Source organism: Abrus precatorius, unplaced genomic scaffold (assembly GCF_003935025.1).
Source record: "Abrus precatorius isolate BTA unplaced genomic scaffold, Abrus_2018 Scaffold10, whole genome shotgun sequence".
NCBI lineage: Eukaryota > Viridiplantae > Streptophyta > Magnoliopsida > Fabales > Fabaceae > Abrus > Abrus precatorius.
The window spans coordinates 21046969-21060021 of NW_020874292.1; the positions used below are offsets into that span (position 1 = coordinate 21046969).

The 13053-nt window shown below is 32.3% G+C and overlaps 1 protein-coding gene and 1 pseudogene across 2 annotated transcripts; one reads left to right on the forward strand and one right to left on the reverse strand.

Moving 5' to 3' along the window:
• Positions 1-1026: 1026 nt before the first annotated feature.
• On the forward strand, positions 1027-4590 carry LOC113852034 (annotated as a pseudogene).
• LOC113867391 (dicarboxylate transporter 2.1, chloroplastic-like) lies at positions 3978-8974 on the reverse strand. 2 transcript variants are annotated; one of them, XM_027502697.1, is made up of 5 exons: positions 8019-8974; positions 7184-7497; positions 6309-6757; positions 5775-5904; positions 3978-4117 (listed from the first exon to the last, which is right to left on the reverse strand). In XM_027502697.1, exons 1-4 carry the CDS (start codon positions 8826-8828, stop codon positions 5789-5791), a joined length of 1689 nt encoding a protein of 562 aa, XP_027358498.1. In that variant the 5' UTR covers positions 8829-8974; the 3' UTR covers positions 3978-4117; positions 5775-5788. The 2 variants fall into 2 exon arrangements, with proteins under 2 accessions (XP_027358498.1, XP_027358490.1); XM_027502689.1 differs by lacking the exon at positions 3978-4117 and having other exon boundaries at positions 5482-5904.
• Between the last annotated feature and the right edge of the window lie 4079 nt (positions 8975-13053).

The window sequence follows — 13053 nt, forward strand, 5'->3', positions numbered from 1 at the left end:
AAAGAAGTTGTCACATAACACGATGAAAATTCAAGCAAATGAGTAAACAATTGTGGGTCATTCATTACTATTACTACAAGGGATCTTGTTATGGACGGAACTGTTCATCATTTTGGTGACTAAAAAGACATGCAAGTTTATAAAATCGCAAATAAGGGAAGAGGCATATGAAATGAACTTTACTCTGGCAAGTGTACGGCTAGACTGTAGATAATGGTGCAACATGGACTGATTTAGCATACTCAAATCCCATTGATATTGTAACAAAAATAAAATACCATTGATATTAAATTCAAGAATTCTAATGGTTGGAGCAGGTATGGGTGGCTTCTCAAGTGATACAACCGAAGAAACTTTACCAAAGTTGATGCACCATTGTTCGCTAATCTTCCAAGATGAAAGCCAGTCGTACTAGAGTAGTAACGGAGTTTTGGAATTTGACGAGTGTTCAATCATTTAAAGTTGGATAGAATTCATTTTGATGAAATTGATTTTGAATCATTAAATATGATTAAGATACTTGAACGAACATGGTAGATTAAGAGCAACTTTATGCTTGCAACCATTGTTTATAAGAAATGTAATAAAAAAAGAGAGTAGAATCCACTTTTCAGAGGTAACCAACATTGCTTCTATAGAGATTGATTGTTACACGTGAACAATAACTTTTAGTCATTCGAGATTAAAAAGCTGTTAGATGGCCTAAGATATACAAAGGCAGTTGTGCAATTCAGAGGTGTAAAATATGATTATTCAGCTAAAGTTAATACTCAGATATGATTATTCTTAATATATTATGTTTATTGACCTTTCACTCTTTCAAATCTAGGAACTTCATAATTGACACTCGACAGTCAGATATAGAAGAAGCTAGCTAGTGTTGTGAGTTATGACCTTCTGCTAAAACGGCTGAAGAATAACGGTTGAATACTTGCCTTGCCTGTGATGACTGGTAGAGGTGCAGGTAATAGATGTATATATTCAATTTGATCTTGTTCATTCTCATAGATAACACCAGAAACCAAAATGGCTGAATATTTTTCTAAGCATTTATTAGGGTGGGCTTGCTCTCAGCTTCTGATTCTACTAGTGTTCTTGACAATTGCAGATTGTGGGGACATTGTCAAAACTCTCCCTGGCTTTTCTGGTGAATTGCCATTCATACTTGAAACTGGGTAACTACTAGCTACTAGTGTCACTTAAAGCCTTGTAAAAGAATTGTGGTGCAAAAGATGAAGTCCAATTGCATATTGATATTGTATATCAACACTTTGTCTTCAATTTTCTTTCATGTTGAAGATACATAAGGGTGGAAGATTCAGAGCTGTTCTATTTTTTTGTTGAGTCAACTGGGAATCCACAGACTGACCCTCTTCTTATATACTTAATTGGAGGTCCTGGCTGTTCTGCTTTAAATGGTTTGTTCTTCCAAGTAGGTATGGCTCCTTTATGTCTTCAAAATATTGTCATGAGAATTAATTCTCCTTATTCTTCCATATCTTCAAAATTAACGTCTTAATTTTATTTCCAATGTCTGAAACATCTTTCTGTCCCTCTATCTTTCATAACAAATGCAAGTTTGCATTTGATCCCAAGGGAAGAATGAAAGGGTGACACTGCATAAAAGCAGAATAGTGTTCACTCAATATTTTATTTTTTGGGGTCCTTAAAGAAACCATCAGTTTATGTGTCTTCTATCTTATATTTTGTTCATATTCTTCAACAGTTACCAACATGCTAATCTGCTATCTGTATTGAGCCTAAACCATTTGCATAAATCACTAATGTCCCGCCTTTTTTCCTCATCTTCAAGGTCCACTGGCCTTCAATGGGACTGATTATACTGGCGGTATACCACAATTAGTCTTAAGGCCATATCCATGGACAAGGGTAAATACAACAATGTCCTTAATTTCTTATTCACTTCAGGTTGACTATAATGTAATGTGTGATCTTAATTACTCCCTTACTTCTTTCTTGTTTTTTCATATATTAAATTGATGGTTATTGTAATTTTTCCAGACTGCTAGTATTATATTTGTAGATGCACCTGTTGGCACTGGATACTCATATTCTACAGCCCAAGAAAGTTTTGTCCTATCTGATTCTATGTCAGCAAGACAAACTTACAAATTCTTGAGAGAGGTAAATGTATTGATGTATGGCTTTCAATTTCTAACTGGTGCTCGTTCCATAAAGACACTATTTCCAATTCCATAGATTATGAAACAAAATAAAATCGTGTACATAATGTCTCTAATTTTGCATTCAAATGCAGTGGTTGATTGAACACCCTGAATATATTCCAAATCGAATCTTTATTGCCAGTGACTCGTATAGCGGTATACTTGCACCAGTAATTATGAAGCATATATTAGATGGTAATCATGAATCACAACCTTTTATCATTTCCCTGTAACTTCAAAAAGACTTGAACTAGAGTATATGAAAAGATGAAGTCCCATTTTCATGATACTTCAATCCTCAGGAATTGTTAGTATTCATAATAGAAGATAAAAATCCCTTTAGACAGAAACTTCTAGTTTAAACTTACTATTTTTGGAGTTTATATAAATCAAACCAAATAGTATAGTGTAAAGAAATTTCTCGTAGCACAACATCAAATAAATTATTAGCAACTCACGATTCTTCAATATAAATACAAAGGAGGACCGTTTTCCATATTAGATAACTTATTTTGGTTCAATTTAATGTTATCAAATATCAGCATACTTACAAGCCTTGTAAATTAATGAAATTCAGGCAATGCAGCTGGACTAAAGCCATACATACACTTAATAGTAAGTGATGAATCGTTTTCCAATAAAATCCATGATGCTTGTACCCACAAAAAGAGTCCATTATGCTTCAATTGTAAACTTGTAATATGCAAAATGTTTTTCAAAATGCATTTAGGGAATGGTAGGTGGATCTCCCCATACAAGTAAAGATCTCGAAAAGAATTCAATAATTATTATGGCTCATCGATTGGCACTAATATCAGATAGACTTTACGAGGTAATTAACTCAAAGATTATTATTATTATTTATTACTATTATTGGCCTTTTATTATAGCTAGTTAGGTTTATCATATTATATAAAATATATTTTGATCCTACTATGATTCAGCAATAAATAAAATAATAAAGTATACTCTTCCTTAGGAAGCCAATGACAGTTGCGAAGGATGGTACGTTAACGTAGACCCCTCCAATACAAAATGCGTGGAAGCACTCCACAAAATTGAACAGGTTATGTGACTCAACCAAAGTGTTAGGTTTACAAATTCGTATACTTTTCTTTTCTATAGCCTTGTTCGAAAAATAGAAAATTAATGCATTTGAAGTTGCAGTTGATCGTTGATATTTATACTCAAGATGTTTTGGATCCCTACTGTGCAAAAATATCACCAAAACCAAATGATACACAAACTCGAAGAGCTTTAAAAGGAAGAGGTTTCAATTGGCAATCTCAAAAACCACGCCATCCAGAATGGTGGTGCAAGGTCTCAAAAACTATCAACTTATAAATGTTTGGTATTTGTGACATTTATTAATTAATATCCTTAGCTCAAATTCCTTACCAAGCTAACATTGTTTCTCTTCAGAATTTTATTTATATACTTTCTGTGGTATGGGCAAACAATAAGAAAGTTCAAGAAGCACTTCATGTTCGAGAGGTATAATCCAGAATGTGTTAACACGGTTCCTTCCTTGTAAAGTTTGATTAACAAAATTTCCGAACTCTATACAGGGAACTGTAAAACAATGGTACAGGTGCAACATAGTCTTAGATGACCATTACGATTATGATATTTATGATGTCGTTAACTACCACAAGTACCTTACTCACACAGGCCTACAACTCTTGCTTTATGAGTAGGTTAATTATTACATGTCAAATTAAAAGGCTAAATATGTTCAAACCATATTATATATGCTCCTAAAGTTGAATTTTCATTCACACATTTAGTCTAAATGTATTATTCATTTTTCCTTTCATACTGTAGCGGTGATCATGATCTTCTTGTCTCACATTTATCTACCGAAAAATGGATAAGGACCCTTTTCCTGACAGTTGATGAACCATGGCGACCTTGGTTTGTTGATGGTCAGGTTGCAGGGTGAGTGAGTTAACATATCATTAGGTATCATATTGTTTCATGCAGATTTATAGATAAATATAACAATATTAATGATAATATATTTGATGTTTAAATAAAAATAATACTCTAAAAAATAAATTGTATTATATAATGATGATATTTGACTAAATATGTGAAATAGACATTTTTGTAAGATGCATTATTCAATTGTTGTATGCTTACTAGGAACCTTGGTATCAAATGTGTGGTACAGGTACCAAGTTCTATATTCGAAAATTGGATACCGTTTGACTTATGCAACTGTGAAGGTAAGAAGAACCTCATGTTAATGCCATCAACGAGATCAAATGACAGTAATTGTTGGCCAAATTTGCCAAATTTGTCTTTATGGTTTCAACAGGGAGCTGGGCATTCTCCTTCGGAGTACAAACACAAGGAATGCTTCGAAATGTTTGAAAGATGGATCCATTTTTATCCCCTTTAGTCTGCATATTGTTTTACCCACGTTTCTTAATTGATATTCAATATCATAAGCCATTTTATATCTTTTCATGGCAAGCACTTTCTTTTTGTAATGCTATTTCTTTTTTATTTGTTGACATGGCAATCTATAGTTAACTCTACTTGGATCCACTCTGCCATTAACTCAAGTGCCTAATATTTTATGTTGTTTATTTTTAACAAATGTCTTGAGAATAATCATTAGCTTTTGTCGTCTAAGAACTTTGCTATATTATTTTACAAATCTTTTTAATTTTCTCACTACCTTATGAAGTATGTATTAAATAAAAAAAAGTACACATTCATTATCTTGAAAACATTTACTTTCTTCATTTGACAATTAGAAGATAGTTTTAAGTATAAAGAGTAGGTAGATTTATAATTATCCGTCTTCTAAAATTTCTTTCCCCTACTAGTAACCCGTATGATGCCACTAATCCAGCAAGTGTTAATTCCCTATAAAACTAGGACGATCTTGCATTTCTATCAATTTATCATACGCATCACGATTGAATTGAGTATCTGGATTTGCTGCTTTATGTCTCCATACAGTGACAGCAAATTACATTTTTTCAGAGAACATAGTCCAAAATTCCTTGATTAAAGTAATGATTGGGGCATATACATGTCAAGATTAATTATAATGCTAAGATGTAAAGCGTGTTAAAATTTCATAGAAAATGAAGCATGTTAAAAACAAATCACACGCCAGCAGGATATCTATTACCACTCCAACATGTCTCTTACTGCTCTTATTTAATTAAATTTCATAAACTTTCTCTAAATTATTATTTTATTTAACAAAGAAGGCTATTTAAAAGAAAAAAAATTTAAATGAGTGGTATTAGACATTCCCAAACACACCGAGGTAGATCAGAAAATTGATTAGTCGGAAAGGCTAACATCATCAAACCATGCTAAACCTCCACAAAAGAAGATCATCCAAGTGTCAAACCTTTTAGGATTCCTTAAATCCTTTATAAATAATATTGAGTGTATATAAACTAAAGCAAAGGTAACAATATTAAAACTAACAAATAAATAAAGCCAAAAGCAGGAAAAATTCATGTCAAAATGGTGAGCTCAATTGTCCTCAACTTAAGGACTTTTCTTTCGGCCGGGAAAAAGAAAGGCCAACTGAAACAGGAAAAAATGATATTTACTTACATGGAAATGAAAAGTCAATACAGGCCCAAAAATTTCCACCAGAAAGTGCCAACACCTCCCCAGATGATAGCATTAATAACGGCCATAATGAACCCCATTTTGAAGATATCCGGAAGTTCTACATAACCAGCTGTTGAAATAGAACAATCGAAATCATATCAGTCACCATGCTTAAGCATAAATTCAGGAGAAAAGGGTATGTTTGTGGTAACAGAAATAGCCTTTTGGTCACAAATTGCAACTAGAATCAGCAGAACAAGAATAAATTTACTCAGCTACAACATTTATTTTGGAAGGTTTTTAAAAGTTACAATTAATTTGCTTTCAACAAACAACAGTCTCAAGATTGAGAAAACAGAAATGGTGTTAGAACCAAATGCAATTGACATGGTAGTTTAAGAGAAGGATAAATATTACCCCCTGTAAGCATAAGCAATGGAAGAAAGTTATTGAACAAACACATGCGAAATAATTATATAGCTGAAAACAGAAAATGAAAACAGAGATAATGTAACATTATTGAGAGGGACAAACCTCCATAGTATACAGCAGCCTGGCCGCTACTATAGTGTGTTATTGCACCAAAAAGGTTTGTATTATAACCTAAAGCAAGCGCTGCCAGAACACCAGGAACACCAGCTGCCCTATGCATAGCAAGAAACGCAGAGTATAAAGCCCCCACGTGTCCTGTCTGACTTGCAAAAAGGTAATGGATGAAGAAATAAGCCGCCTGAAGAACAGCCAATGAGGCTGGCCAACTCAAAGAGAATGAACGAAGGTTGTGGGCCACACAATCAGACATCCAGTTCACAATACCAAGGTTTGTCAACTGGCTTGCCATACCTACTAGAATGGCAAACCAAGCTAAGGTATCCCATGCTGATTTTTCATTCAAGCAGTCATTCCAGTCAAGGACTCCTAATAGGAGGAGTATGGATAAACCAATCATTGCTGCTACAGCACTTGCTATACCAATAGTCTCTCTGCAGGACCAGAAAAACACTGATAGTACTGAATTCAACTAAGAAAATTTGTAAGAAAAACAACAACTTACATGGGTATAACAAGTGGACTCTTTCATAGTCATCAACAGAAGGGATAGTGACTCAAAATAGTATAGTTCGGGAAGACACCAAATTAAAACTACTATTACTAACAAGATCACATTATAATCATGAGTTAATATGCATACGAGAGGATAAACAAAAGGGCATAAGCTAGGCAACTAAACCATTGATCGCCATTAGAAAGTGTTAATTAAAAACATTCTTCCTTCAAAATTCTTTATTTTCAGCATCTCCAAGGGACCCCAAATAATCCACCCAAAAAGTCAACAAACTTAGAAATCAATCAAGAAACCATTCATTCATATACATAGATGTAGATATAAGAGAAGGCATATGACATACCCAAAGATCCACAAAGAGACTGCAAGAAGCATTGTGCCAACCATAATCCATTCATTTTGAGTGACGGGGCCCATACTTTCCAGCTTCTTTGCAGCCAGGGCAGGAGCCTCTGGTGTGTCTTTGATTTCAGGGGGATAGAGCTTGTATAAAATCAATGGTGTAAGAAGAAGACAAACAAGCGCAGGTAAACTAGCTGCCTTAAACCAAGTAACCCAAGGGTTTGAAACTATCACACCAAGCTCCTCTGCTAGTTTGATACACAGCAGATTTTGAGCTGCAGCAGTTAGGAAAAGAGCACTAGAGTTACCAGCAGACTGTCACAGGTCACAGAGGCAATGCACAAGTCACTTCCTTATCACAAGATAGAAATTTGCAAACAAAAGACAGAGCAAGTAGGGAAACATTCAACATCACCAAAATATATGCACATAATAACAATATCCATAAATAGTGCCACAATTCCTCATAATAACAAAACCAAGAAAACTGAAAATTTTCCAAGGCGGTGAATCATACATAAGCCAGCAATATCCAAGAAAGATTTTGAATTGTTTCACAAAAGTCAAATCTTAAAACAACCTATAAAGCATATGAAATCTATGCCTAATGATATATTTGTTAAATAATCTAAATTTTACATTCATAAAACTTCCCATAATAGACACATACACTCATTTAGCAACATGAGATCAAAGTTAACATAATTCTTTCCATTCAAATAAAACCAACGGACCGTGCATGCTTGTGACACATCCATCACATCACACCATTCCATGTCTTTCTTCTGGCATGTAATAATTATAGCAATAAGATACATAAAAAAAGTGGTAGAAACCTGAAACTGGTTCTGAACAAGGTAAGCCCCTAGCCTCTTAGCCGTGGGAGAATCGGGTTCACTGCCAGCAGAGAGAGACAGAGACTTAATAATTGGCAAGAAGACACCACCAGCTCTTGCAGTGGTGCTAGGCATTGCCGGAGCAATGAGAACTTCACTGAAAGTGAGGCCATAAGACAAGCCCAAAGTGCTCTTTCCCATACATTTCACAAAGTACGTAGCAATCCTATCCCCCAACCCAGTCTTCACAAACCCACGAGCAAAGAAAAACGATATCACTATCAACCAAATCACCTCGTTCGTGAAGGCACTGAAAGCCGCTGAAAAACTCAGAGTCTTTGTCACCACACACGCCGTCAGGCCCAGAAAGGCCCACGCCCCCACCGGCAACGGGCTCAGAACAAGGCCTGCTATCGTTGTCAGAAAAATCGATAACAATTGCCATGCTTCGGGTGTCACTTCCACTGGCTTCGGAACCAAGAACCGAACAGCGAGGCCTATGCATATGGAAATTATCAAAGGGATGGGCTTTGCACCCTGAATTGGACTTGGTGGTGGGGGTGGTGATGGTGGAGAGGACTTTGCAGCTTGAATTGCTTTGTGGGGTTTTGTGAGAGGATTAAAGGTGGAAGCTTTAGAGGGAAAAGGGAAAGTTTGGGTGATTATGGGTGATCTGAGAAATGGAGTTGGGTTGGATGGAAGAGAGAATTGGGATCTGAAAATGGGTCGAGGACGACGACGATGAAGGAGATGGGAAAAACGAGAGAGAGAGGTTGAGGTGGAGAGCGAGTGGAGTGCAAAGCTCTCCATTGGCCCAGCAATAGGAATGAGTAACGAGTGATGCTGATGCTTTCCTCGGGTTTGCTTTGAGTTTTCAGAGAGTGATGATTTAATTTTTTAAAAAGAGAAAGAGAAACGAACAAAGGCTTCCTTTGGTTTGAGGCTGTGACTCCTGTCTCGTGTGATTGAGTTCGGTATTTACAATGCTGTGCTGAGAGTGACCAATGTCGTCCAAGTGTTGTGAGGTGGGAAATCACAGGAGACTCCTTTGTTTTTTTCACCAACGTTTTATTCTCCTTTTTATTGGCTTTCCAATTTTCCTTTCTTTTTTCTTTTTTCTGTACCACTTTCATGTGCCTGCCATGTTGTACATGTCGTTTTCTGCTGTTTTATTTTTCACAATCGTTTGTGTCGACTTTCTTTTATCCTTGTTTTACCGAGCTCAAAAATGGAAAACTGGCAATTTCATGGGATTTCAGAATCTCTTTCTCTTGTGTTTATCTCATGCTTTTATGTTTATATTTATGTTATTCGTGATTGTAATTTCTAAAGAGAATTGAACATTATTGAAGCAATGTACATATATCAATAAAACCAAGGATGTACTTAATTGACGTTATATTTTTTATATGACACAATAACAAATTTCCATTAATTAATAATATAAAAATATTATATATATTTTCTTATTATATAGTTGTATAAATTTATAATAGATAATACGATTACAAATTAAAGATAAATTTGTTATTTAATATACATATATCAAGTTAAGAAAAAATTATATTTCTTACTATATTTGTATTATAAAATGTTAAAAATAATAATAATAAAATATCTTAAAATGTATGATAAGAAAATAATAATTGATGGGTTATAGATAACTTTATAAAAATATGTTATAATATTTAAAAAATTGTTAATTTTAATCCTTATAACTAAAGATATAAATAAGTAATTATAGTAATATTTTATTTAAAAACTATTTATTATATTTTTATAATTTTAATACAATAAATATGTATTTTTTTATTTAAAAAAATTATTTACAGATACTTAAATTTAATTTCAAATATTAAAGTTAACAAAACTCAATTTTGTATAATTCATAATAAATTAATTATAAGAAAGTAATATATATATATATATATTAATAAAATATTCTTTTATTATCAATTTAATGAAGAAATATATTATTTTATGTCTACAATTTAAAGTTTAATTTTTTAAATAAATATTTTATAATATTATTCTTAATACTATAATTTTATAGTAGTAATTTATTAGTTATATTTATTTAAACATATGCTCTATTGTTTTAATTGTTAACAGCCGTACATTTCTCCTTTGTAGTTGTAAAGTCATGGCCATAATCTCTTTCAAAATAACAAATTTAGGAGTTTTTTTAGCAATTAAAATATCTTTCACTATTAGAAATACGCTATATATACAAGAAAAATATAAATGGATTTATAGACAGATATTCAGTTTTTTTTAACTTTTTTATTTTTTGAAAAAATATGTATATAAATTCATCTGTATTACACATGGATTTTATGTCTATATTTTTCGTCTGTAATACATCTTATCATTTGACGCAAAAAATCATAGACAATATTATAGGTGTTTTTTTTTTCTATAATTTAAAAATTAGGAGAAATTTTAAAGTGAAAGTTACAGACGGAACAAAAATTGTCTGTAAATAAGACTATTTTTACTGACTTCTCATTTCCCTATTTATAGATAGATTTTTTTTTTCTATAATGGTCTTTGGCAGATTTATATATAGAAAAATCCATTTGTAATTAAACTTGTAAAATACACCATTTTATTAAACCATTTACAAATTTCTAGTTTCCATTTTTCTTCTTTCTCTCATCTCTCTGTCTTTGTCTCTTTCTAGCATTACCAGTTTTTTAGCTTTTGTGAGTGGTTAGAGCATCTATTTGAAAAACAATTTCCATCATTGTGTTTCTGGTATGATATTTTAACTTTTAATCAGTTAGTTTTTTAATTTTTTATGTATAACAGAGACTTAAAATTTCTAAGATAGAGTTGTAGAACTGGAGATTATATGACTAGGGGATAGGTATAGAGGTCATTTCTCGAACCTGATTACTGTGTGCTGTGAGATTGTTTGTACTTGTGGAGATTATATAATATACATGTTATGGAGTTACAAGGGGATGTGTTCTAGAACGGTTTAGGATTGTGATGTGTATGTTTTTAATGTATTGATTAATAGATTGTTATATAATATATAGATTATATGTGAAAGAAATTTAAATTTTTGTATTAAGTGTAAACAAATGTAAAGAAATATTTATATATTAGGGGAGATTCTACCGAAATCTGTACTAGAAATTTGTGTAATGTAAAATAAAAAGTTGATACAACATTGTGTATTTTTATATTTGGTCTCCAAATATATATTATATTTGATTCAGATATGACAGATAAAGGTAAGAAAGATGTTGCTCAGCCTCCTAATCGTGGCAACACTCTTTCACCCACCACTCTCACTTTCACTTCCACACTAACTACAATGCAGACCTCCAAACTATGGTGTAAGAGCAGTTTATCATGATGCCCAACCTTAGATATATTGCTCCTCCCCTCCAGTATAGCGAGTTTCTCAATCTGTACTACTGACTACACATGCTACACAGTTTCCTTCACTATCAACTATACATGTCACACAATCTCCTTCTACATAGGGCACAAGTGAGGGATCTACTGTTGTTCTAGCTGTAAGTGGACAACAATCATCACAGACTCATGCATTAACGAGATCATTTCTAAGTTTGAGATGGGATGGGTCCACTTGGTAAGTTAAATTCAAAATATGGCTAATAACTCTGTTTGATGTGAATGTTATAATAATTGTATTATTTTATTATGGGTTGATACATGATCTCAGGCCATATATGTAAGTCATCTTTCTTGACACTATATATTATTATTAATAATTTATTAAATAGTTCTCAAGACTAATATATAATTATCTGCATTAAACTGTAAGATGATTATGTTCAAAGGCTTGAACAGACATTTTCTCAAGATCTAGAGTCAATTGATGAGGATACTATATGATCAGAGATGGTGAGTTACCTTTATAAAGGTCACATTATGGCATGGGAAGTCGTTTTGTAGACTCTATATCCCCTACATCTGCATCTATCACCGAAGATGTCCTTTCTCTTGCACTTTAAGAAGTAGAGGACATGGTTTACACTCAGGTCCATACCCTCAATGAAGAACTATAGGAGCAAAATGAGGAGATGTGAAAGACCAAGGAAAGTGCATGAAAAAAAAATGGGTGAAGAAAATGGAGAAGAAAGTGGCATTGAGGATGCAGAGAGAGGTGCAACAGCAACATATGTAGATGTAGCAGATGCATGCATACTTTGAGCTCATGAGAGCAAGCATCTCCACACTTTTTCCTCATCCTCCACCAGCTCTAACATCATTAGTTTTCAGTTCCATGCATCATCTCCACATTTTTTGAATGATGATCACATTGATTATTTGTGATATACACTGTTATTTTATTTTTGATATTATTCATTTAGATGTTTATTTCTTCATTTGTAATGACATTTTGATTTTATATTTTATAAATAATTTTTTATTTTAAATATATAATTTTTTATTTTTTTTATGTTTATAAATTGTGATAATTAAAAACAACAAGAAATAATTATGTTTGTAAAAAAAAGTGAAATTTTTTAAAAAAATTTACAAATAAATTACAGATAGATATTTATGTCTATAATTTATAGATAAATTTTTTTATCTATAATTATTTATCAAGTAGATATTACAAATAGGCTAAAATTGTTTGTAAATTCATCTATAATTCTAAAATCTGTATGTGATAATTAAAAAATTTGTCTACAAATTTTTCTATATTTTTAGGTTTTGTATAATTGTTTTCTTTTATAGTATTACATAGTATAAATTAAAATTTGAAATGCTTACAAGCTTACTTAGCTATTAAAATATGCTAAGGTAAGTAGCATACTTTTAGTGATAATATAACAATTTTGCAAATAAAAATGTATTTAAAGTTGAAGTGTTTATGAAGTTTTTTTAATGGGTTATGAACAAACAACTAAGAAAAACATTTTTTTAGCAATTTTAGGCAATTAATCGCTAAGAAAGTTGTTGTTTGTATAACCGATTAAGAAATGATAATTTTATTAGTTGTTTCTTATTTTATTTACAGAAATTTTAAAAAAAAAATCATTTCCTA

Excerpts from the sequence above, each read along its gene's own strand:
- LOC113867391 (XM_027502697.1), bottom strand. The coding sequence starts at position 8,828 with ATGGAGAGCTTTGCACTCCACTCGCTCTCCACCTCAACCTCTCTCTCT. Across the intron at positions 7,498-8,018 it reads TTGTTCAGAACCAGTTTCAG|TCTGCTGGTAACTCTAGTGC; the intron begins GTTTCTACCACT and ends GACCTGTGACAG. Across the intron at positions 6,758-7,183 it reads GTCTCTTTGTGGATCTTTGG|AGAGACTATTGGTATAGCAA; the intron begins GTATGTCATATG and ends CTGGTCCTGCAG.